Source organism: Anopheles funestus, chromosome 3RL, assembly GCF_943734845.2.
Source record: "Anopheles funestus chromosome 3RL, idAnoFuneDA-416_04, whole genome shotgun sequence".
Classification (NCBI taxonomy): domain Eukaryota; kingdom Metazoa; phylum Arthropoda; class Insecta; order Diptera; family Culicidae; genus Anopheles; species Anopheles funestus.
This window is the reverse complement of record NC_064599.1, coordinates 4,559,239-4,585,245: the sequence shown is the minus strand read 5'-3', so window position 1 is coordinate 4,585,245 and position 26,007 is coordinate 4,559,239. Positions and strand designations below refer to the sequence as shown.

At 43.4% G+C, this 26,007-nt stretch overlaps 4 protein-coding genes across 11 annotated transcripts in view; 2 read left to right on the top strand and 2 right to left on the bottom strand.

The window, feature by feature from the left end:
- LOC125772157 (G-protein coupled receptor 52) overlaps positions 1–20,708 on the bottom strand; it is a 36,228-nt gene extending 15,520 nt beyond the window's left edge. The window contains exons 1-2 of one of the 5 annotated variants that reach the window (XM_049443598.1): positions 20,438–20,708; positions 2,669–3,575 (exon numbers count right to left, since the gene is read on the bottom strand). The gene's annotated coding sequence lies outside the window, so the exon portion shown is untranslated. Of the gene's footprint in view, positions 1–2,668; positions 3,576–4,104; positions 4,319–20,437 lie in introns of those variants that run through there. The other 4 variants (XM_049443599.1, XM_049443596.1, XM_049443597.1 and 1 more) reach the window with 4 other exon arrangements.
- Positions 6,445–7,320, top strand: LOC125772196 (uncharacterized). The gene is made up of 2 exons (XM_049443657.1): positions 6,445–6,792; positions 6,861–7,320. Exons 1-2 carry the CDS (start codon positions 6,647–6,649, stop codon positions 7,042–7,044), a joined length of 330 nt encoding a protein of 109 aa, XP_049299614.1. The 5' UTR covers positions 6,445–6,646; the 3' UTR covers positions 7,045–7,320.
- LOC125772151 (epidermal growth factor-like protein 7) lies at positions 13,343–23,300 on the top strand. 2 transcript variants are annotated; one of them, XM_049443589.1, is made up of 7 exons: positions 13,343–14,648; positions 21,955–22,053; positions 22,170–22,255; positions 22,327–22,548; positions 22,627–22,724; positions 22,812–22,904; positions 22,989–23,300. In XM_049443589.1, exons 1-7 carry the CDS (start codon positions 14,107–14,109, stop codon positions 23,034–23,036), a joined length of 1,188 nt encoding a protein of 395 aa, XP_049299546.1. In that variant the 5' UTR covers positions 13,343–14,106; the 3' UTR covers positions 23,037–23,300. The 2 variants fall into 2 exon arrangements, with proteins under 2 accessions (XP_049299546.1, XP_049299545.1); XM_049443588.1 differs by having other exon boundaries at positions 13,344–14,648; positions 22,809–22,904.
- On the bottom strand, positions 23,144–25,374 carry LOC125772145 (uncharacterized). 3 transcript variants are annotated; one of them, XM_049443576.1, is made up of 3 exons: positions 25,285–25,374; positions 24,964–25,207; positions 23,144–24,634 (listed from the first exon to the last, which is right to left on the bottom strand). In XM_049443576.1, exons 2-3 carry the CDS (start codon positions 25,140–25,142, stop codon positions 23,470–23,472), a joined length of 1,344 nt encoding a protein of 447 aa, XP_049299533.1. In that variant the 5' UTR covers positions 25,143–25,207; positions 25,285–25,374; the 3' UTR covers positions 23,144–23,469. The 3 variants fall into 3 exon arrangements, with proteins under 3 accessions (XP_049299533.1, XP_049299534.1, XP_049299532.1); XM_049443577.1 differs by having other exon boundaries at positions 24,964–25,204; positions 25,285–25,353; XM_049443575.1 differs by having other exon boundaries at positions 24,964–25,351.
- Between the last annotated feature and the right edge of the window lie 633 nt (positions 25,375–26,007).

Genomic DNA, 26,007 nt, shown 5'->3' with positions numbered 1-26,007 from the left:
AACGAAAATATTCTGTCTCGGTTTCGGTGCTTCGATGCAAACTGACCCCCGTGTACCCGTATGGTACGGCTGGCAAATGGCCAACTATCAGCGCCACCATGCCCAGACGGCCCAGACGCTATAGCTTTTGCCAATCGATTATGCACGTGATTTGTACAATAAGATGTCACCAACTTTCGCCTCCATCCCGGTTCTGGGCGAGATCGGAAATCTCCCTCTCGGAGATGCGGCACTTTTCGGGCGGCAACCGGCCAGCTGTGGACGTACGGATGTTCCGGTGCTTCATTTATCAATTAGCTTCAACTCGACGACTTCTGTACCGAACGTCCATTGACAGTGTGAAAACTTTTCATTCCAACTATTCGTTCCGTCTCGGTTGCCCTGAGATGGTGTTCGTTTAAAAAAAACGATGGAAAGCGGTATGGACAGGCCGTTGAGGTTGTGATTTAATTTTCCAAATTACCCAAAAATCATACCCGGGTCATCAGTGCGGGTCACTGAAGAGAGGTGGTGTTTTTGCGCTGGCCTGGAACATATTTAATGGCGACATCAAAATTAATTTACGTAAAGCTTGTGCGAGTTGAGTTCTGTTTCGCATCGCTTTCAAATTCAATTCCCCGAATGGGTGGTTGGGTGCGCTTGTGGTGAGCCTGTGGCCTGTGGATGCTTTATACGATACGCCCCTGATGAACATGATGACGAGCATACGAGTCGGTGGTATGATGACACTTCATGCACTGGCTACAATGGTGGTGCTCAGTGTGATTCAAAAATCAATCAGAGGAAAAGTGTTTGATCAATATGGGGTTTTTTTGTTGGTAAATAATAACTGAACTAAGGAGGGGATTTGTTTTGGGGAAATCCTAGGTCTATAACAAATTTTTACGACAATTAAACCAGTTCGAATAATAGTAATGAAATGTTTTAGGAACTATTTTAAATAAATTGAATAAACTTGTGGTTAGTTTTAAATGATTGCCAATGATATACTCAAAAAGTGTAATATCCATTCCAAGTATTTTTTAAACTAATATATAAAAAAGATTAATTTATGATAAAAGATAGATTTATGATATAAGGATTTTTTTTTAAACATAAAACGATCTTTAAAAAAACATTCCAAATTAGCTCAACTTCACGTTAGCACCACAGCAAAGCTGCATTAATGGTGCAAAACTTTTGAGCAACCGATCGATGCACCTCCTTCAATCACCATCACTAAACGGACAGCATAAAATTATTTTCTCCCTTCGCCTGGTTTGGCTGTGTCCTGGCACAACCTATACACCGCCAATAGATAGTACCCCGTTGGCGATAGTACCCAATAACGGACAGATGAGGTCACATGAGCAAGCTTTAGCCCCCGTTGGTTTGAAGAATGGAAGTAGGTGAAATCGACCGAACCGGACAGCATTGCCGTGCAACGCTAGCCAGAATTGAATCGGTAACGAAAAAGTCAAACAGTTAATTTTGACAACGCCCGGGACAGGGAAAATCGATTTTCCCGGCACGCAACGATACCGGCACACGGCGGTGTATGGCCGCGTAGCAAAGGGTCGTGTGTTTTACAATGTTTCTAGTGTTGGATTTTTCATAGCAGTATTTTGTTGCGGTGGAAGGATTTTCCGCCCATAAAAAAGCTGTTTTTCAAGAGTCTCATAGTTGCGGGTGATTATTGAGCTTGAGCTTTTCCAGCAAACTCCTCCTTTCATCTATTTATTTTTGATATATTACATTGATACTTTACAAAGTTAAACTGATTCATAAAACATTTCTTATCAGAAAACACCACACCTAATAAATCCTTTAAAATATTCAGCCTGAAAACTGATCTTGATCATATCCATACCCGAGCGAGTCTTGCAACACAAATTGTCCCCAGCACGATATCACCAACAAGGTATTTCCTCGTACATTCCCAGTATTCCAAATTCCACAGGCAATAAATTTACATAACGGGGCTGTAGTACTAACCGCTTCTAGTGTAGTCCTGCAAAGGAATGGCGTAAGATTCACCACCAACGGTGGCTTTTGCTCTGTGTAAGTTGCCTACTTTTGGCAAACGTCCAAGCCTTTTAAGGTACCAAAGGCAGGAATGCAAATTTGCCCACGGAACGTCATGTCGCGACGTTCCTGCAGGTTTATGTAGGAGGATACCTTCAGGCAATCCATTTGCTGACTGATAACGAATGAAGCGAGCAAATAAACAGACAAACACATTCCCATCCGCACCGGGTGGGTAAATGTGAATGCTCAAGGATAATGAGAAAAGTTTTTTTTCCCCTTTAGTTTGATTTTTTGTTTAAGTAACTAGTACAATCTCGTGTCTTTTAATTAAAGGCTCTTCGGTGGGGGGCTCTTTGGCCTGGTGTTTTATGTGAAATAAAGCTAAACAGGAGGCAGCAAGAGGATTGTATGGGCGTCACTGTAATCGCAATCCCCTCGTGTTCTGTTTTATAATTATGGACCTTATCAGGGTGCTGGGTTTGCTTGAAACCAGTAGAAGTCTGATGTGAAAGTTTCAATGTTAAACATCTCTCAACGACATTCACGCGACGTAAGATTTCCTTAGGTAGACAGACAGAAAAGCTCCACGCCCTTCTTTGCAACGGAAGGACGAATAGCAATTCCTCCGAATGCTAGCTGCGAGGTGTCACGATATACTTACAGTGTTTTTGCAAAAATCTGCCACAATCTGCTACTAATCCGTGAATCCTTTTTTCGGTTTCAAGACGGTAACCGTTATCCCTAGACAGTTTGCCGTAAATGGAAGAGCACGATCTAGCCGACCGACCGACCGAGGAGTTGCTCCTTTTAGCGTGACGTTTTCACACACTTCACAGCACCATAACCTCAAATACGAGTTGCCTTTCGAGCGCACAGGACCACAACCCGTAGAAAACGTATTCTTTCGATTCTTCCTTTGCCTTTGCTCGTTCTTAATGGAGCAATTTTGCTTTCGTTTCGAGTATTATTTGTACTTCACTGATGTACTTCTTACCGAAACAATAAAACAAATTTCTGCTTTCCACCACTTGCACAATGCTGGTACTACTACTGCTGGTTCTGCTGCTGCTGGTGCTGCCCTTGCTGGAACTTTGGGCTTCAGAATCGATTCGGAAAAGCGCGAACAAACTCACCACTAGCAACCGAAATTCGGCCTGAATGTGAGAGCATCACTCTCCCACATCACATCCTTAACAAGCTCTCACTGTTGTTTTGCTCGCACTCGCGCGCTCTCATGCGGCAGGACCCGCACAAACGCACACTCTCACACAGTGGGAGTCTCCTGCTCGCCGTCACCCCCTTTGTACGGGTGCTCTCCCACTTTTTGGGGGGTTTGAGGGATGCTTTTTCTTCGCTTTTCTCAATTTTCCCGCTTTTAATCACTCTCCTACTGATTTTCCCGTTTTTCCTAATACACTCTCTCTCTCACTCTCGGGACACTCAGCTTTCATTCACTTCGCTGTCGTGCAGGTGGATTTTTTTTTGCTTTATGACACACAAACACACTCACACAGACAGCGCACTACAAGGATCTTTTGCTTTTCCCAGTTGTAGGCTGTGGAAGGATACTAGGAGAAGTAAGAAATAAACATTGTTACTTAGGAAGTACAACAACAGGAAAGTTACTCACGTACACAAGCGCATTTTTAACAAGTAACAATCAAAGAAACGAAAATTTTCCATCGTTTCCGCGATTGAAGCTCAAGCGTTTAGCGCAATCAGTGAAAATTTGTACCATTAAGCTGTAATTGCAGCTTATAAAAGGATAAAGCACAACACGAACATCGTTTGTAGAAGTAGAAAATGTTTTTTTCCCCAAAAGTTAAATTGGTTCGTTTTTAGATCACTATTTGATTTATTGCTTTGGCATAGATCTACTTTATACACGCTGGAGTTTCTTTATCTCATGTAGGAAAATCAAAACTCAATAACTGATTTAAATATCCACGAAATTTTACATCATTTCCCCAGATATGAATAGCTTTCTTTTCCAACTCACTGCCGTCAAACGCGTTTTCGATCAAACAAAACCAATGCAAAAGTCCTTATCCTTTTTGGGGCCGTTTATTTTTTTTCTCTTTTCTGTTCTCCACTCACGCCTGTTTTGCAGATACGCTCACGCTTCCCTACCGTTGCTTGCCCAATCGCTGCAAAAACCTCCGCAAGGTGAAGGGAAAATCCTGCGATTTTCTGTCAGCAGCCAACACAGCACCACGACGTTAACGGTCGCTTCGCACTCAACAGACTGAAAAGCCCGAACGAAAAGCATTTCCATCGGATCGTTCACGGATTGCACATTGTATTGGTACTCAAAAAATTTGTTTTTCCTCACACTCACGTCACAGGATAATCGAGCGAACGGTAGAGCTTTGTTGGCGCTCGTGCGCCCGTGAGTATCCCAATTGTGTGTGTGTGTTGGTGTGTGTCGGTTCGCCGAAGGCTCGTCTTCGGGGTGGTTGGAAGCTTTTGGTAGCAGGTTGCGTAACAGGGTACCAGCAAACTGGGCCTTGGGTCGGTGGCAGAACACCGAACGCCCATTCCCCATTCCGTTCGCTTTGCTGATGGGAACACTGACCTCGGATTATGCGATGGTGATGGTGATTAGCTTTTAGATAACCGTGTACGATGCGCTACGAGCATGGCACACATCGGAGAAGGATCGGAAAGGAAGCTTGCTCGGTTGGGGTTTTGTTGAATGAATAGAAGTAATAAAGGGTGTTTGTTTGTTACTAGTTCAGTGATTTTAGTTATGAAACAGATTCAACTAAACTTATTTCCTTTGAGGTAGGTAGATACATAGAGATATGTTGAGAACTTTTTTATAGCAATATAAAATCATGCACTTATACATGCTATAAAAATTAGAACTATACTTTAGTACAAGCAGTAACAGGATAACAGAAGCTTATTCATGTCGAAGAATTAAAGATTCAAGAATCTCATTATTTTTTTCTTAAATATTGAAACACAATATAAGCTTTTATTAATTACAATATTTTTTATGTTTAAATTTTTGCAGTATTTTAGATCTTTACGATATACATATAATCACCTATTCATCGCATTATCATAAATAACATTAATAAACAACATCATCAAGCTAAGTGTTATTATTAAAATATCGTTGAACAGTGAAGCGTGATAATACCATTCATAAAAAAACCATTCCAAACGCTTTTTAACGTAATAACTTTCCGGTAGCTTACGGGATTTTCCCACGCCTCAACAATCCACCCTTATCCGGATGCCCGTGCACACTAAAAGGGTAATTTCCGCCCAATACAGTGTGTGTTTGTGTGTGCATTCTGTCGTGCAAGGTATATAGCAACTTTCCACCCATCAGTGCGTAAACAGACACCTGTTCCGATAAGCAACACTATAAATAGCCAAACCACAACCATATCCAACAAACCAGGAATTCCCTATTCTTATCGTGAACGAAGCTAAAACTGTTATTTCCCAAAGGGGAAAGCACTGGGAAAATCGAATTGCCCTGCCATACTGCTGGCCGTAGCCGGGCACAGGTGTGTGATAAATTATTATAACACAGCAGATGGATGTGAATGATAATGTTGCTTTGCTTGTCAGCATGCCACTGTGCAATGTGGCATTTGTTTGTGGCCCAGGGATGGTGAAATCAATTCACATTCCTATATCTTACGTAGGAAACGGGACCAGTGCTTTGTTCAGGATAGATTTTCAATAAGGACTTTGATAAACAAGCATCCTTAAGTAAGGGAAGATGCAAAGAGCCATATCAGAGGACACGCTGGTAGTGAAAATCAAACCACAAGAAGCTTGATTAGTGCGAGTGAATTCCACCACTACAAACCACCAACATGGCCGGAAGCACGTTGTGGCAAAGTGACGAACCATTCACTATAACAAGGACCAAGATTAACCACGTACGAAACCGCTCCACTTTGCCGTAGGAAGTAAGCGCGCTTCGTACTTATCCCGGGAGAATAACTTCGAACGGATATATCACGAACAATCGACACACACATACAGGGTTCGGGCTTCAATGGACGTTACCAGCCTTGTCAACTCTTAACAGCTCGGGGAAAAATGTTCTCAAAATGGTGAGTTCCTTCGGGGGAAAAAAAACTCATTCCGAATTAACAACGAACACACTACGCTAGAGCTCATTTTGCGCAAGGAAGTCTTTGTGGGAGGAAAGTAAAGCACGAACCCCCGAAATCCATGACGTCATTCCGGCCCGGGCAATGGCCATCCAGCCCCGATACAACAAGCTAACAAGCAGCAAAAGTACCACTCAAGCACAGACGAGTGATCATACGAACGATTTGATTGTGATTTGCGAATCGTATTATGCTTTATCCATTTAGCATGGTTAAAGAACTGATTGGGAGGGAGGGGGAGGGAGAGAAGAATGATGGGCGAAGGTAACTCATTTTTGACCGTTAAGCACTCTGTGGTTGATTTAAATTTTGCGCTTCAGCAAGCTTTGAGTTTTATATGCTTTTAACGATGCGAACTGCAATACACAAAGTAGGCTGTAATGAAGAAAGAAAACATTTAACATTTTCGACATTTGTTCGTTCAAAATTTTAAGTGCATTTTCTTTACTTAAGTTTAATTTTAAAAAGCGGATCTGAAAGTGTGGAAACTCGAGGCCATGAATCCGATCTTTTTCTATGGCTACACCGTAGCCGGTATTGGATTTGTCGTTTCGGTGTTTTATTTGGGACTGTTTAACATCTGCCAGCAACGAAACTTACGCCTGGTTTTGGAGAATGCGACCTTTCGACAGTTGTACGAAGGGTAAGCTTCTAACTTGACCCATCTTGCGAGCAGCTAAATTCTAGTTTTTTGCTTTCTTCTCAACGAAGCCGAAGACATCGGACAGCAGCGCAAAAGTACACCAATCGCCATCGTACGAAACTGATCACACGGCGCATGCTGCACAAAATCAATCAACTCTCACCGCGTGTTCATCTGCACTGTGATGGGCCCCGCTGGAAGCTGATCTACATGCCGGGTGGAGATATAAGGGCGATACCCTTACCACCCTAGAGGAGGGGACTGGGCAAAGGAAGGAATCAATTGCACGGGATGCGAACACACTAGAGCGATAAATCATTCTGCGCGAAATCTCGATCAGTATTTTCCACCGCAATAAACCAAGTGCATTTCGTACGTTAGGGGCATGCAGCACGATGCAACACAGCACGATCATTTTGCTAGAGGGATGATCCTGCTAATCTCACGCAACTCAACCCCTCGGTGGGAGTGTAGAAATAAACTAAAAAATAAAAGATTGTTGGAAATGTCTTCCGGAAGGCATGTGAAGAGTGTTTGTATCTGGCAAACGTCACCACGTCAATCAGCGGATATCGTTACAATAATCGGTCAATAGTTTTGAGTGAAACGTGGTAGATACAAGAGTAATTTACAACTCTATTGAAATGGAGTACAATATACTTTCTTTACATGATATCCTAGAAAAAGAAAGTAGAAGGTTCACATCGTTGAACTCCACTTTTAATGAGATTTATTTGATTCAAAAGTTAAGTAAAAAAAGATTTTAAAAGGCAAACGATAGCAAGAACAAACATACAAATACTAATATTTTCATTCATTTCTCACCCATAAATCATGTCCAATTACAACAATCTCGTTGAACCAAAGGGTTTTGTTTGTTTTGAACCCAAACCGATCGTTGTCTTAATTTACTTCTCGACCCCGGCAAGGGTCACAATCCGCTTGGCAAAGGCACATTACACTCAATTGACATTGACAGTGAACGGTACACGGGAGAGAAGTTCCTTACAGAAACAGTGTATGGCTTCATTTCCGTCCGAAGACCTACACCAAGATGCAATCAATGTGCCCCCAACAAGGCCAAAACAGTGCTCCAGAGCTCCATCCTCCAACCTCATCAAAAGTTCAAGTTGAACTCATCAACCGGACCGGGACAGGGGGTACAGATGTGTTCTTTCTTCAATTTTGCGTTCTGCTCATATAAACGCCAACAAAACGCGTAAGGTGTCAAACGTGGTGGACGGTTTTATTAACCACTTTCTCGCGTCGATGTGTGCAATTTATTTGTTAATGAACAAGCGGCAACGATGGGACAGGACCGTTTGAGTTTATTCCAATGGGTTCGCCGCCGATTGACAGATGGCAAGCTGCGTTGCAAATGGTGTAAGAAATAATATTTGCAAAGTGCAAAACCGATCGTTTGAAACGATCGCAATGAAATGGTAAATTCTGCACTTCCGGAAGATGGAAGATGCGCTTGAAGTGACACGTGTTAGCTTGACCGCTCTTTGTTAGTTTATGGTCGTCTGAGGACAATAAAGTTTGTTTGAATGTGACAATTGTATGGAAAATATTTGTTGAATGTGAATTTTATAACCACTTTCAACTGACATCACGATGGCGAATGTTTAAAATATGGCCCATAGAAAATAATCTTTTGTTTAATATAAATGACAATAAATAAACATTTTATTTGTGTATCATAACGACTTCAATTTGTACACATATCATAGCCATTCTAAAGCAAAAAAATCGTAGAACTAAATATGAAAAGAAATATGACTTTAAAGTTTTCGCCCAAACACGTTTCCTTCACGAAAACATTACGTGAAATGTTTACTTCGTCTAGGGCGAAACCGATTTGCCAGACGGGCGCCAAATGCGCTGCACCCGCCGAATCAACTGCAGCTCAATCATAACGTAGCGCCACCGTGCGTTCCATAACGTAAACAAATAAATAAAAAAAAACCCCGTTCACGCCACAAAGAGTTTTCTGCGTGGTTTATCAACGTCTCGGCAGGCTTTAGCGGAAAGAGTAGAACATGGAAGAAAAGAAAAAATCTACACTCCATAGTAAAAAAAAATTAAAGTTGCGAAGGCAAAAAGCCAGACCCAGACAGTTGACTTGCACGCTGCATAACGCGGCTGTTAAGCCTGTGTAGTATGACTGGATGTCCAATCATATCATACATTTCGTGCCCACCCTAGGCTTAGGGGTGTAGCGTTACAGTGATGTGATTTAATTTAACCGTCACCCCGTAAAAGGAATCTCTGGCTACCGGTTTAATTCGACGAGTAAAAAAAACACGATAAGAAACGCACCCGCTTTTGCTCCCCGGCGTGGGACTTAGACTCCAGCGTCAGACTGAACAGGTGCGGTATTATTTAACTTTTACTTTAAGGTGTGGAAATGCAACTGCAACGAATGGGATAATTTGGTGATGGATGACAAAACACACACAAAAAACACCATTCATCAAGCGTTTCCAAACAAATTGTCCAAAACAGCGTCACGGCGAGAACGACTCGTTTCCAAACTGCCAACTTCGGAAGGTCATGTTGCAGGTAGTTCCGACAGCAAGCGACGCGCGCTACACGCTAATTTTTCGGTACCTTCCATTTGCGGGAAGGCTCTCGAGAGCCGGTCTTGCCCATCTATGGGCAAGATCGGAGCTGCCACCAGTACCAAAGGGAGGACGCGATTTGATAACACACTCTACCACTGAACTGCCAGGAACAGGTTTTTGCTTTACTCTTTTCTTTTTGTTCTGTACCTATGGGCAGTAGTGAGTCAGAGGAGAGGACACGAGTAGAGAGGTATCGAACGAGCAGCATAAGTGTATCTTCGATCTCCTCGACTGAGCATAGCGTGACCGACGATCGTATCGGAAGGCGTCGAGTGCATGGAAGAAACAAAAATAAAACACCCAATAAGCAAAAACCGACAACAACAACCGTGTGTGTGTGTGTACTTGTTGACTCAGTCAGGAAGTGCTTGGTGAGTTTTGTTGAGACCTCGGCCTATACTATGCAAAGCCCCGCTTCAGGAACTTCACCTGAATGACGTGCACCGCGTGTGCTGAACCGAGGTCAGTTCATCCGAAAGGAAAGACGGGCAGATCGATCGACAATCTCTCGTACGATCGTTCGGTACGGGTCAGCCCATTTGGATTAAACAATTCCGGGACACTGGATGGAGGACACTACCAATTTCGCGTACGGGCGGAAAGCGAATCGTGCAAAAAAGGTCAATATCCGGTGCGTTGCAGGTCATCAGCGTTTGCGCCATGGATGCGTCTTTTGCTGCTACGAATGGGAAGCACTACGTAGGAAAGCACCTAGAAATTGAATCCCATTTCTACGGGGCACAAACTTGCGAACATGATACTTGGGCCCGGTCAAGGGAGGAGATCCCTCCCCTACTAGGGTAAGTCATCGTTTATTCAAACGCTCAAAGTCCGGAAGAACAACGAATGATGCCCATCGCCCAGGGATGGCATTAGGGTTGCTAATGGGAATATGCAATATGAAACCGCTTCACCGCTGCAAAACCGTCGCGTTCCGTTATCTCCGTCTCCGGTTTGCTAGTGTCATTTCTTGTGCAATAAAATCTAAAGATCAACAGAACGGAAAGACACCTATGATCAACCCTTGAATGAATGCTGATGTAATGGCATGGAATCATTGCGAAAAGGGGAAAAATAATTGTTATAGGTATGGGTTTTACTACTACTAAGTACTTGGAGAATGGACTTTTAAGGCATTACAATCTCTGGAGGTCTTCTTTCTTTTTTGGAGTTTAAGGTTTGTATTATAGAGACAAAGTTGAGCTACCTTCCTCATCCTAACTCATCCCTAACGAATTACCCAGGATTTCCTTTAGCCTTAAGCCTAATTGTAGCCTTCAAGTTCTGGGCTCAAGGAAACAGTCCGGATTAGGTTAGGTACCGATACTTTCGTATAAAGAATGATGAAGACAACAACAAACCATCGAAGCCAAATTATTTACTGGATTAAAGTTATAAAACATCTTTACTTTAAGTTCTTGTTGGTAAAATAACTTGAGGGTTTAGTTAAATATCCGTTTACGTAGGATGAAGTACACTGAAAAAAGAGATTCACTTGGAGTTGATACCTTGAATGCTAGAAGCATAAGTTCTAATTTTGAGTAACATACGTCCTTACAAACAAATATATCGGCTCCAATGTTGGAACTAGAATTCTCATGATATATAGAATTACTGAATGGTACACGAACGGAGGAAATGAATGACGATCGGTCTAAGCGACCTGAATAGGCAAAAGGCAGAAAACGCCATAAAAAATATGTCTCCGGACATTCGTTGTTCTCAGTGTTGTGTTCCTTCCCTGCAACTCCCCCATTCCAGTTCTACCGTGATTTGTCTATCAATTTCGCTGTACGTGATCGTAGAAACTCTCGGAACTCGACCCAGAATCCATTCGTTCTAACCAAAGCTAACAGAGCAGAGTGGCGAATGGTACACCCATTGGGTGCAAAAAACAAAAAAGCCACATTAACACAAATTTAAACATAGACAAGTCTGAAGGGAGGGATAAAATGACGCGAGACATATCTTTCCAGCCAGCGACCCTATAGAGCTGAGCTCCAATCAGCATAGCAATGACGGAAGTTTTAAAAAAAAAGCAACACACAAAGAAACAGATTTGGAGAGCACCAACGGTGTACAAATAAAGAGTAAAGCAGCAAAAAAAAGTAGCAAGAAGCTGATCTTCACAGCACTTGGATATGGCAAGGATGAGTCAAGCTTTAATTGGCGATCGTGGCAAGGGGCCGATTGGCGTTTAAGTGGTATGTGCGCTAAGTAAAGGTGTTGATTTAACCTCCGTCCGGTAAAGGGAAGAGTTTAACGGATGTTTTCATACCATTACAAGGCGCACGGGAGCTGTTTTCCGGATTTGAAGTATTTTTGAAATGTGACACGTGGAAGTTAAGGTGTGCCTAACACGGCGGAAGCATTTAAGGAAGGTGGAGGATAAAATTAGAAAATTAGAAAAAAAGACGTATAAATTCCTATGCAATTGATTCGCAATTGATATGTAACAAACTATTTCCATGCTTGTCCATAGAAGAAACAAAGAGATTATGTCCTCGTACTACAATCAAGCATCTTACTCTAGTGCAATAATCTGTGTGAAAGCCATAAATAAATAGTTTAATTGGCTCAGACAATGTTTAATTGGTGTAGCACGCTGCTTCATAAAATGTAACCAGTGGCTCTGCTAAGTAAGTTCACAACTGGGCGGGTGCAGTCGCCTTTAATCCGTGAATAAACGCGACAACTCAAACACTGACATTATAGTACATGCTGTTTTTGTCTTTTGCCTTCGACACAGGTGATAAGATAAATGGCCAACAATCTCCGATAGCGAAGGTAACACATGGGAGGGGGAAAAGAGCAAATAAAAATATGCAAACACAAATCCCCATTTGCAGCATCTCGGTGAGAATGATACAGTAAAATAGGAACATAAAATTGCTTTCAAAAATTAAGTTCTACCCATTACCCAAAGGTTACGGTGGAATGTCTCACGCTCTATTTGTTTGGTTGGGTTAGGTTCTGTCTTCATTCATGAATATCACAAAAATGAAGTAATCACCAACTCGTTGAGTTCTTTCGTATGCACAGAGAGATGATCAGAGAGGCGAAAATATAGGCCCCTTTGCTAAGTTTCTTGCCCGTGCGATCATGTACGATCGTCTTGGCAATTCTAAACCAATTCCCAACCTCCATACAACATTACTTCTTCGCTGCAAACAATCAAAAATGTGTCCTCGTATTGCAACCTACGTGAACAGGAAACACTTTGTAGCCCCAACACATTTGAGAGCAAAAATGCAACACGAAATGCAAACGATGCAGCTCTGTGCGATCGTCGGAGAATGTGCAGTGAGGGTAGCATTTGGAGAGAAGAATGCCTTTTGACCGCCCAGATCGGACACGATGGAGTAGTAAATGACAAAAAATCATCAAAATTAATCAAAATATGTTCTAAATTGTGTTATTTTGAATTCTTACAACTTGCTGCTTTTTTCATACAAAAGTATAATAAAGTAAAGAGCAAAAACAAAATCTGGACTCCCTTGAGATTCCAAAATTCCCATAGTGGAGTTCCTTGCAAGCGACGCTTCTCCAAAGAAAGAGAATAAGAGAGAGAGCAAAAGCAGCTCCTTAAAACAGAAAATAAATCGCGACAAGCGATTTAAACAGAAAAAAACGACCACAAAATCACGCACCAAACAAACGGCGAACCGTTCTAACCGCGACTCGGACGACTTGTATGCGTAGTAACGTATCCAACCCCATCACAAAGGATTCCAGCATGTCGACGAGTAAGAAAGAGAGAGAGAGAAAGAACAGTGGATAAGATGTAATTTATAGGGGTGAGTTTACATGCGCAGAAAGGAGAGACCACTAAGCAGGAAGAACCCCTAAAGCACCGCTTAACCACTCTCGGTCGGGTGTGCTTCTGATCGCCATCGCCAGAACGAACCAAGTGCGCGCGAGCGCGAGATTTTAGTCCGTCCGTGAGCATTGTGCCAGCCGGTGTTGTGTACCGACGACGACGACGACGACGACTTGTTGTGTGACGATCCAACCGATCATCGACCGCGTGTTTGCTGCGCGCAAAAGAGCGGTCGACCGAACCAAGCCCACACCAAACGCCCTGCACAGGCATCATGCGAAACGGCGCAACTTTGCAGAAAGTGTTTGTGTTTGCTGTTCTAGTTTCCCGAAAATTGTCGGTAATTTGATCGGCGCACATGTTTGCATTAGCGTATTTGGTGTGCTTTTATTTCGCGATCGAATTACCGTTTCGTTTCAAACGGTGCAAAAGTGGTGAAAAGTCGAAGAGGCTGCAGTGAACAGATAAGTGTGTGATCTCGTAGCTAGTTGGGTGGAATTGTACTTAGTTTTTGAGCCTGTTTGCGGTTGTAAAAAAGGCAACAAAACAAGGCAGACAAGAAAATTGAACCAACCGTGTGCAGATCATCCAGGGTGCAACGATAGCCCTTTTCGGTGCGTTCTCTTAGTACTTGTGTGCGAATGCTGGTACAAATAATTGCGCGCTTTATCCGTGTCCATTGCTACCACATTCTTTCACCGCTGATCTCGTAATCCCGGCCCTGCAAAACCCGCACACGCAAGTGCTGCTTTAGCAGAGTTTTGAACAACAACAAACGATAAAAAGCGAAAGCAACAAAGACAGCCCAGAAGGCGAAAGGTATAAGTGCACGGTAGTAGTAGCCATAATAATAGGTGACCGTTAACGATGGGCAGGAAATTGGCGCACCATCTGGTGCTTGTTGGTGCGTTGCTAGTGCTAGCTGTCGAAAGTTTCTCGCGGGCATTGCAACAAGCCGATGATTATACTGCACAGCATCACCATCTGAGAAGTCAGCACCAGCACCAGCACCAGCAGCAGCAGAATCTCCCACATCACCACAACAACCATCATTCCCATAGGCATCGAACGGAGCAGAGTAGAAGCCGGAACCAGACGTCCTTAAACTACTCGCTAATAAGTGGCCCTGGGTACAGTAATGGCGCTGGTACCGATTATCGGCCACCGTACCAGGGAACCGTGCAGCAACATTGGACAAACGGGCAACCACACGGTGGACATCGGGACACTCCACCACAGCATCGGCGCCATCATCGTGGTCAGTCCCATCCTCAGCAGCAGCCGGTACCGAATGGATGGCGCAGGACATCCGGGAATGGTAGTCTGCCCGCGGCACGTCCAGTAAACCGGATGCTGACGCGAAGTGGTTCAATTCCATTCGGAAGCTCACGCCACAACAACAGTACCAGGTATTTGTACGGCGAATTTAAGTTGATCATGAAAACAGTAATGCTATAATGCATGCAATATAGTGAATAATTCTTGCTATAACAATATTAGAGGATATATCTCTAACTGTTCTAAATAAAACTCGTTTTAGTACAACAATGTACTAAGAGATCGCGATGAGTGATCTATGATTGATCGTTCACTCGAGATACTCCTTTTTATGGCTACTAGATCTCACTGTTTAGTAACACCAAACGTCAAAACAAATTGTTTCTTTCCTTCCGTTCCTTCTGTCTTAAAAAAAACCCGCTTATGGCATCTTTCCAGCACAGCCCACTACTAGTACGCCCGTCATGCTGTCTGACTTGATCGTTTGCCGTCTGTCGTATTAGCATGTCTTCCTCGCGTACGACTCTCGGGCACGACTGCAACGATCATCTCAAACTGAGGGGAAAAAAAATATATACTTCCATCAGACAGATTTCTGCCCACGGATTCTATGCAGGAATGCATCACGGTTGGAGAAGATTAATGTAACTTCTTCGACTTCTTAATGCCCCGCAGGGTGCAGCTTCTTCCTGCTGGAGCAATTTTGCCGAGCGTTTTATTTTAAATCGCTGTTGTTACAGAGTCTTCCTCCGCCGGGTGCGTGTCTAAAACCACTGCACAAGCGATGCTATTCTTTTTGTTCGCAATCAACACAGGATCAAGGTTAAAAAAGACTCTTTCGCTTTCGGAGAAGAAGATCGGATGAAGATATTTTAATGTTTGGCGGGTAGATTGTGTCTTTTCTTTTCGTGGGATATTTTATTTTGATTTTATAATTAAAACCACATCCTGAACCACGAGCGAAACAAGAAAGCTGATTTGTGTCACTTTTGAAAAACAAAATTAACAAACACATTGATTGTTCCGGTTTGCCAGTAACATCCGTCAGCTGCTCTGAAAGTCTGGTTTATTTATTTTATAATCTGATAGAAATCTAAATCGCTTTCCGCGTCAGCAAACAGCACAACACAAGGAATGTGGGAAATGCAGTCAGTGGGTTCAGCATGAAACAAATGGCGACCCAGCCCATTCATTCTGTTTCTGTTCGACCCATCGAAGAACAAAAAGGTGGGCAGGACACTTTTCTCGCTTTTCTGCTTTTGCACTCATTTGCATGCAAATGCATTTTTGGGAGCAATTTTACACCGGCCGTTGAAGCGTTATGGGGCGCGAGCAACTGATTGATGGCCACCGACACCTTGTTTGGAGTTTGGAGTAAATCTTTCAGTACGGTGTCGTTTGTTTTGATGATGGAAAACAAATGGCTATTTTGTGTATAAAAAAAGGTACCGTCGAAAGAATTTATGTATTCTTGAAAAAGGATTTTATAGCTATTTTTTATAGCACCATAGAGAACATAGGATTTTACTTTAGAAAGAGACGTTATTTTCGATAGATAGAGCATCAAAACTTAAATTGAATCAGAAGCCCCAAAAATTACTCTGGATTGGTTGATGTACCAACAATTGCTGCTCTTCAAACACAAATTTATCTATTGACCACATGAGTGTCTGAAAGAATGTAAGAAATAAATCAGAGTTTCACATACACTCGCATATGCATTATCCCCTCCTGGGCGATGGGATTTTCCTCCAAGGAGTTTCTCAGGCCACAATAATGGCACATTCTACCAACACATCAATCAAAACTACAAAATCTTCCGCAATGCCGTAATGCTCCCTCGCCATACCAACAGTAAACGTTCTAATGACAATTCCCTGTACGGATTAATGAATAATGGAGGCAATAAGTCATAAAGAGATGCCTCCTCGGTCAAGCGACAGAGAACGTGCGTAGAACGGGTAAATGCGTGACTTGCAACGACTTCCCTCTATCGGCCACTATGAGTCAATAATAAGTCTTTTTTTTTGCTGCTGTTGTTCTGTTGTCATCGGTACAATGATTGGTGTAATATGAGTTCTACATGTGGAGTCACATTTTGTTAGGTTTTTTTTCCCTTCTCACCCTGATACCGGGAGTCATATCATTATAGCACACGCTTTATACACCGCTCGAGCGTTGCAATGTGTTAATGCAATAAATGCAAGTGCTGCAGCAGTAACTCATCGTGGTGTATGCTACTTGGAATGGAAATTGGCTATCGATATGTTTATGACCGGGAATGAGTGATTTGAACGATCAGTTAATTCGAAAATTGTGTATATTTTACAATGTACCTCATCTCATCTCTGCACACACTGACCGAATAATCGTCTGATGAACCGTGAAGTTCAGTTCTCTCCCACTTAGCCTGGTAGCGTACCAGGCGTATGGATTGCATTCGAACATAATTCACATCCTGGCCAAACCCTTAAACCCCAGTTGTGACTCATAATCTTCCTCAAAACTCAACCCTAGACGTTACTTCCGCGTATTTCCAACTCGTGTGTTATATTTGCAAACCAAAAACAAAAAAAAACCCACCCCAAACCTGCACCTCGGTCCGGCTTTTCCTGTTGCTTTCTTTCGCCTTCGACCGTGATTGGCCTTTTTGCTCGGCGATCGTCTGTGTGTCGTGTTACGTACGTTAACGATGGTGCGAAATGTAACGGACAGGAAGGAAAAGAAAAAATCGCACTCGCCGACACTTTCGCACGCGTCCGGCTATTAATAACTAGGGTCCCCTCGTCTGGGACAGGCATACAGAGACGACGACGACGACCGATAGACCGAAGGGCACTACGCGCGGTGAACATGTGTTTCGTATGTTCTTACAATTCGACAGCAAACGATCTGGCCCTTTATTTTGGGAGAGAGAAAAACAAGATCCTGAGGTAAAACGATCACAATCAGTGGTTTAGCAAAAACAACTTCAAACCGTGAGAGAACATTAGATTTAACATTACTGTGAACGTTTTTATCATAAACAAAAGAGACAAATCGAATCGATGTTTTAGATCTCGAGCTGATCAACAACACAATTTATCATTTCGTTTTAAAAGTGGTTTAATCGTGGTTGGAACATGTTATTGTACTTCTCAAACATTTATGTATGTTTGTTTCAGTATGTAAAACTATTTTTCTGTTGCAAATTAGTCATGTTCGTGATTTACTGCCTCATTAACTGCCTGGAAATTTGTATTTAATTTAATTAAGCACTAAACTCATGTTTTATAACTCACAAAATGTGCTAAAACCCGAAATGATGTTCCATTTCACACCTGAGATAATGTTATTCATGGGGTTCAGCACCTGGCTGAATAATTTCCTCACACATAACTTCCTTATTGTACCAGGTGAGAATAAGCCCGATTTGAATATAAAAATGAAAAATAGCCCTCCACGTCTAGAACACACTTTTGCAACTCACTCTAACTCGCTCCAAAGATGTTTCGCTTTTAACTATGAAATCGAAAGGACGAATGGCGTACGAATGGCGTGCAACAACTTTGCACCCATTTATGGCGATACCACTTCATCATATTTATGCGACAGTAAAGTTGATAAACAAGAAGACGCGATTCATCCCGAATGTTAAGTGTGGTGTGTTTCTGTGTGTTTGTTCCATTTTACATCCCTATCTCCGGCAATAACCTGGCTGATGGAAGGCAAAGAGGAGTTTCTCCATTTGCATATGCTTCATGTTATCAGCACGATTAGCTCATCATACTGTGCATATTTACGAACTGACGTTGGGAACTCTTTTTGCTACTCGGTTTGTTGCCACTTGCCACAGGTCGTCAGTTCCAGCAGTGGGCAAACCTTGGAGTCTGATTAATAGAGTCAACACTCTTAATTTCTGAGCCAAGCACTCGTGACACGGGGTAGCGCGATATCCTCACCATCGGGAGTCGGGAGTAAGTTCTTAAAATAATCGACCATTTCCTTTAATCGACCATTCCTGGGAGCAATAAGCTCCCATCCTTAACCGTGGCAAAATTCCTGCACCCCACGAGGTTAGGCGAGGTGGCGAGGTGAATTATGCGATCGACCCCAACTAATCGGCACGGACCTTGATTGATCGTTTGCAGTTGCGAATCATCAGCCAAGTGATTCGAAACGGGGGAATGATTTATAGCACGATTCGATCCAACAAGGACGGCGATTACGGTGGCTAGGTTTTCGGGGGATAGTGGCAGCATTGGGTGGATGATTGCAGCTACAAGTACAAAAAAAAGCGATGCAATTTAATGCACGCCCGCCGATACGTGTCGTGTCGAAGGGCAATGGAGCTGCCACCGATTCGGTATGCAATCGCCGTACCACAGCTCCGTGTACGTTTCGTGAGTAACGGCTTAATTAAGATTTTACTAGCCTGCGTTCCACGTGTGACGAATGTGTTTATATGGAAGGAACGCAACTCTGCTCCGGTGAATGGGTGTTTAGCATGCAGAAAAATGCGGGAAACCATATAAGCACGATGATTTCTTCTGCAGGATGCACTTTAACTCGATAATTGACGATATTAAAATGGGTTTAAATATAGCATCGTTTCGATATTTTTGGCGTGATTTAAGGATTCCAATCGGCGAGGCGTACGGTTTTATACAAGGCTCAATGTGAGGAATTTTAATCCTACGATGAGATCGTTTTAAACATTGTTAGACTTCATATCTCATGATACCTTTTAACCAGTTTTGCAAAGAAATGTTCATTGTTGTTCCTAGGATGAGATTCTGAGTAATGTTTCTGAGACGAACTCTATAGCCAATGCTATTTGGTTTAATTGTCCATTTTGAAGGTCCTATAAGACCTATCAAGAATTCATTCTATTTGAAAACTCATGCTTATTTTTTGTTCCTTGACACTCTCCAGGCAGTGCACTGATCAAAAATGCCAACAATTATTTTTAATACAACAAACAAAACCGAAAAGGTCTCTCTTCATCCCAGAATGCAACTTTTCCATTAAACTTTAAAAGGCTAAAATTCATCTTACTCACCAATATCCAACCTACCAGCAACCAGTAAGCAGTTCCTTGTTTTTTTTACTTTCCACCGAAATACCGAACGATGCCAATTGTCACGCAAGTCACATTTACGGCAATTTGAACTTCAAACGCGTTTCTGCCTTACGGTACTTGATGTCGTCCGCCGTACAGAACGATTGTGGCAGGCAGAACCGATGCATATTTATTGTCTGTCATTCGGAAAACCGGCAAACTATCGTAACAGATGCAGCAAAAGCCATAGCCAATCTGGCAAATATCAGATTAGCAGGAGGGATCGGCCACCGTGATCGTATTTCATTGAATTTATTAATAAACACGCGCAAAAGAACAAATCCACGTCCGACGGTGGGTACGAGAAACAGGAGAAAGGTATGGTTTGTTCCCTTTTAAATCGAATGACTGTTTTTTTTTTTGGTTTTGGGATGTTTTTCTATCAACGAGCTGTAATGGAAGACATGGAACTATAAGGACAACGATTGAGGAACGCCACATTAAAATACGAAACACCACTGATCGTTTGGAAGACGATGAAGAATTAGAAGCAAAACATTGCAACAGACATTATTACTACACAAAACAATTTGCCAAACATCACACGCAAGTATTTCTACTATTTTGCTTTCTTTTTTTGCGATTTTTTCTCACACTCACACATCGGCAAACACGCGGTAGAGTGTGGCGCTTTGGGCGGACACTTTCTCGATTATGATCACGATCGCGCGTATATATATTTTCATAAAAATAAACACATTTCACACGAGCGCGATCACACTTTGCAGCGTCCGCTTACGATATAATTACGGAAGCAGGCAGAGAACTTTGAACAGCAACGGGGATATAGTGAAAAAAAAAGAAAATTACTGAACTCACTTAAGAAAGGATTAACGGCCTACCACACTATGAAGAATTTGGATTTCTTTTCTTTTTTTCTGGAAGCGAATATTTAACAAATAAACTTCCTACCGGACACAGCAAGACAAACCGACACGTTTACGTTCATCGTTTATCGCGATCCGATTTAATTGGCGATTTTGATAAAACTAAACTCACCGACGTTGATTTCCTTCTGCCAATTAGAGCATCCTTGGGAATGTGAGATCTGTCCTCACGATCGTGGGAGAGGCACGTACACCGAGAGTGTGAAGGAAGATCTCTCATCGCGAGAATTTACAGATGAGTGAAAGATCACATTTGAGGGGAGGATCATTTGATCTGTAATGTTAATTTGGCGGAAAAGTAGGAAAAACAAACACTCGCGAAAGTTGTTTTTTTCTATGTCGCACCCTTCGCGATGAGCGGTTTTTGTACGGAGGAAAGGTGGAATCACTCACACGGAAACAGCATCCTCACGCGTGAGCTGAAACTACTAAGATGGTGTACTTTTCCTGCCTCACGCACTCACACGCGATCTTCGGGTGATCGGATCGGGGTGCGTATGTTTGTTAATACGGGGGAAATTTAAAATCTCACACCAATTACAAAACCGAAATGCTGAACCGAGAGAACAACTCTCGTGGTGGTTGTACAGATGATCTAAGGGTGCAAAAAATGAGACACTCATCCGATCGTTATCTCATCGTGGTTTGTGCGCGAGACGGTGTCACTTGTAAATATATTGACACATCCAAACCGGTGGCAGGAAATGACCGTTTAAACGCGATCTTTAAGCGAAGAGAAATACCGAGAGAGAGAGGATGCATGCGGGCGAAAGGTGGTTGATCGGTGGTTGGGAATTATTTATTTCCTAAAATTAGCAAACCAATTTTAGCAACGTTCGGAGTGTGTACTGTGTACACCTTGCGTGGTCAATAGAGTGGTTTGCGTGTTTTCTGCGCTTGATTGAAATGATCGATCTCGTATCAGTTTGCACCCACCATTGAGCAAACAGTAGCTAAAGCACGTTTTATCAAGCAAATAAGCACCTTAGCTTTCAATTAAATTTCCGGCATTTTTCATACTCGCTACTCAACGCAATTTAAAAAATCGAACAAAAAGATAAATCCACTTTCAGACGCTTTGCCAATTGCAGCATACAAATGCGCTTATAATATCAGCTTCGTAAGCGAACAAAAAAAAGTCGAGAAACCATTAGAACAACCACTCGGACCCGGTCATTTAGTGGCCTTGAAGAGTGATTAACTGTGAACCGGGAAGTGCATTTTTCGCATCTCCTTCTCTTCACTCTTCTCGCCCGCTTGGTAGGTGGCACTTTGGGTGGAAGCAATCCTGCATCTAGTTGATAAGTACAGACACTTTTCCAATTTCTTACTTCCTTGTCGTTTCTTCGATTGCATTTCTTTCGTCTAGGTTCGGACACCGTACTTCGAACGTGCCCTTTACACGATGTGTTGATGTTTGTTCTTTTTTTCTTCCTTGCTTCTCTACAGAAACAGAAACGTGTGTACCGTTTACATCTATCGGAAGTCGGTGATACACCCGTACCCTAACGCACACTGCACGGATCCGTCCAACTGTTCTGGGCTTCGGTAAGCGGGAAACCTTCACGCACGTGGCCCTCTTGTTTACCACGTGGCGAGTGTGACAGCTGTACAAACAAACATGATACGATAACTATTTGTTTTCTCTTCCTTACACCCGAAAGGACATACTCGGCGCCGGTAGCAAAGCGGGAAGCATGTTGCCGTGGCTGGGAGACAACGACAACCGTTGCCGATGGGTGTTTTAAGCGTAAGTTGAGAGTTGATCTTCCCGTAGATTTCAAGCGGGTCTTATTTATCTTTCCACTTTTTTTGTCACAGCTGTCTGTCAAACGCCTTGCCGAAATGGAGGCCAATGTACTGCACCGGATCGGTGTAGCTGCTCAGCAGGATTTACTGGCAAGTACTGCGAGATGGACGTGAACGAATGTAAGGAACGGAAACCGTGCGATCAGATGTGCTACAATACGGAAGGCTCGTACTACTGCACATGCCGCGAAGGGTTCATGCTGCAGAGCGATCGTCAAAGTTGCAGAAAGATCGGTAAGTACTCATACATCTTTTTTAAAGCGCTCCGAGTTTTTTTAATCATTCATGATTGTTTTGCTTTCTGCATTGCAGTAGAAACGAAAGACCACGCGACGGAAGCGCGCGACATGGAGAACGACCTGGATGTCGATTACGACAGTCTGGACATTCGGTTAAAGAAGTTGGAACAGGTTAGCACGCGTTGTGGTTTGCACAGTACAGACTGTCCTTAAGATCTCGTTCGCATTAAATCCCTTGTTTTGCTTATCTTGCAGCAGTTGGCTTCCCGTGACGACAGACAGGAGCTCAATAAAAAGGTCCAGTACACGATGGAAGCGGTTTCGGTGCTGAAGTCACAGGTGTCACGATTGGTAAGAATCCGTATTTTCTTAATTTCGAGCTTCGTACCACCGACTAATCGTGTTTGTTTTGTCCTGTTTCTTTTTTCGCTTCAGACCCAACGGTTATTTCCCTCGGTAGATTATGGTAACCGGGTACACTGAAGTACACTCGACGTTGGACTCCTATCCGGCCATATGGAGCTTATTCTCATAACAACGAATTTGCTGGCTCTAGTAGCAGCTTTTAAATGAATCCCGTTCCGACGTGCTATGTTTCAATAGAATGAAAGTCTTACATTTATTGTCCTTAAAATGCTATTGCCTGTGTGTGTGTATGTGTGTGCAAGTTGTGTGTGTGTGTGTGTTTCTATCTGTGTAATGTTGTCAAAGAAGGAAGATTAAAAATAGACTATTACCAAAATCGAATTATTTCTTCTGTCGACTCTTTTCCTTTTGTAAGATGGACCACGCTTTCCCGGTCTTGCTGGTTGTCGCTTCTATTGCCTAACGCTGCAACGCTTGTCTTAGTAAATTGTTCGAACTCACGCTGTATAATCCTTCGCTAGTGTGGAGGGACTGTTTGTAGCAAATACGCTCACTCCGACCAGTTGGCCATCAGCTCCGGGAACACATGGTTCTCCCAGTATTCGAGCGCTTTCTGTAGCTTCTTCATCACGAACGGTTTGTTGAGATTGAACGAGTGCATAAACAGTTCGTTGTTGGTCTCAAAGTTGGGATCGGCCACACACACCACACCGGACGTAACACCGTACATCAGCATGTGCACCTGCATCTCCAGGTAGTACTTCTCCTGCAGGCTACCATCGTTGGTGACGTACTTTTTCATGTTCTCGTGCGACCGGGGACATTTAATCTCCACCACGTGCTGCGTACAGATACCGTCCGGCACGTTAAAGATGATCGGAAAGGAGGCGTTCATGGTGATGCGCGGACTTTCGTACGTTCGCTTGGTGTACTTTTCCAGCCGCTGCCGGATGGCCAGCTTTTTGCGTTGCATTTGTACATCGATCTCCTTGTTGCAACCGAGTATCTTCTCGTGCAGCAGCTCCGGTGACACCTTCGGCAGGGTACATTCGTACACCTTCGCACCCGTTATACGCCCGTATCTTAGCTCCTGGAACCAGGGATGGAACCGGGGCTGAAATTTCACCTTATCTGCCAGTACACCCGAGGCAGAAGCGATGACGGCTTGCGCATGCTCGAAGAACTGCGCCACCGTGTATCGATTCTTTACGCCGCATATGATCAGCTCGTGGATCGAAAGGTTGGCGAACTTTTTGTTGGCCGACGAAAAGTTCCACCGCAGCGGACAGTCAATATCCTCCGACTGCAGCCCGTGCATGACCTCGCGGATAAAGTTTTTGGTTTTCGTCTTGTTTATCGGTGGTTTTCCCGGCAGCTGCTCCAGCTCGGTGGCGAGCGGTGGACGGAAGAAACACTCCACATCCTGGTGTGTGCCGGGTTGGTCTTGCGTATGCAACCACAGCAGAAAGCTGATCGTGTGCTGGCAGAACCCGAGCTCGGCACAATCGTCGCACGCGACCGATTCCACCTTATGGTGCACCTCGTCTATCGTGACGGTCAGCGTGTAGATTTTAATTTCCATACTTTCCCCATCATCACACGGTAGAATCGAGTGCATTTGACCCTTCACCGTGCAGTAAGAATCCTCGCGCCGCAACTGCACACAGCCGACCGAATCATCACCATACTCGGGATTGTTTTCCGCACACGATTGGCTACAAGTGGAAGAAAAGGCATCACTTAGTGGGTGGTTCTTTCGAGACAAAACAAGCGCAGGCTACTGCAGCTCGGGCGGTCAGAGTGTCACGTAGCATTAGTTGTTTTGCGAGGATTGATTCCTCCCCTGTCTGTCTGTCGATCGGTGAGCATCGGCGACGACGTTATTTTTGACGGTCACACAAATGACAGACACCGCACATATCTGCCACATTCAGATTGACGTTCCGCAAACGACACTAGGATCCGTTGACCGCGCCAAGACCTGCGACAGCCGCGGGCCCACTAGCGCGCGCGCCCGGTACCACCATTTCGCACCATTACTTACAGTGCCTTCAGATGGCTATCGTTGCCGGAAACTGCTTTCATCAGGTGCAGCATGTAGTCCCACAACATCTGTCTCGTTACCGTCGGCAGACTGAAGGTGTAAGCCTTCTGGAAACCGGGAGATAGCTGCTCCTCGAGATCGTTCGTCCGATCCACCACAAAGCGCGCATCTACTTCCATGGTTTTTCCTTCACTTGGTTTTCACTTCCTCGGCACGGGATTTTGTTAAGGAGCTATTCTATCTGCTGCGTGACGGTAATACGAGTGAAAGAAGGTGAATTTTCACTTGCGACGAAGAATATTTATGCTTCCGATTGTTTACCTATCGTCACCGATACTCGATGACGCGAAGAACACACACAGGCACGCAACCAACCCCAAAAACCCAAAGCTACGCTGTGCAGCGAAGAACTGAACTCTCGCGCTTGTAAACGCGCTAGGGAACATTTTCAATTTGTTCCAAATTGGGACGAATTTGAAAATGGGTTCGAACATGGCAGTTACGCTTTCGAAGAGGAGTTTTGTGTTTATATTTTGTGAAACGTATTAAATTATTACAATTGATTTACCCCTTGTTATATGAACTATTTGACAGTTTTTATGACCATTGATTCTTCAATATTTGCAATGCAATTCGATCGCCCTGCTTTTTGGGCTTGGGTGTATCGATTGGGTATGATTAATTTGTGCTTCCATTCGCAATTCTCTCTTGTTGGCTTTAACGACCTCATAGGTCACGCCGGCCATTTCTGGCTTACTAGACTTATTTTTACCGCGTAGCTGGGCAGTCAGTCCTTGCTACGGAAGAACGGTCCGGATGGGATTTGATGTCCGGTCCTGCCGTGTGGACCGGCGTCGTTTATCACATATACCACCGGGGGCCGCCCCATTTACAACTCTAAAGTTGTAATTAACGGCAGAAGTTGATCCGTAAATAAAATACAATGATTATGCCAACAAATAAAGTTCCAAAAAACCTGATCGAACAGCCATGGAAGATACACAAAGGTTTACATTCTTCTGCTTTGTGCAAAAACAACTCGGC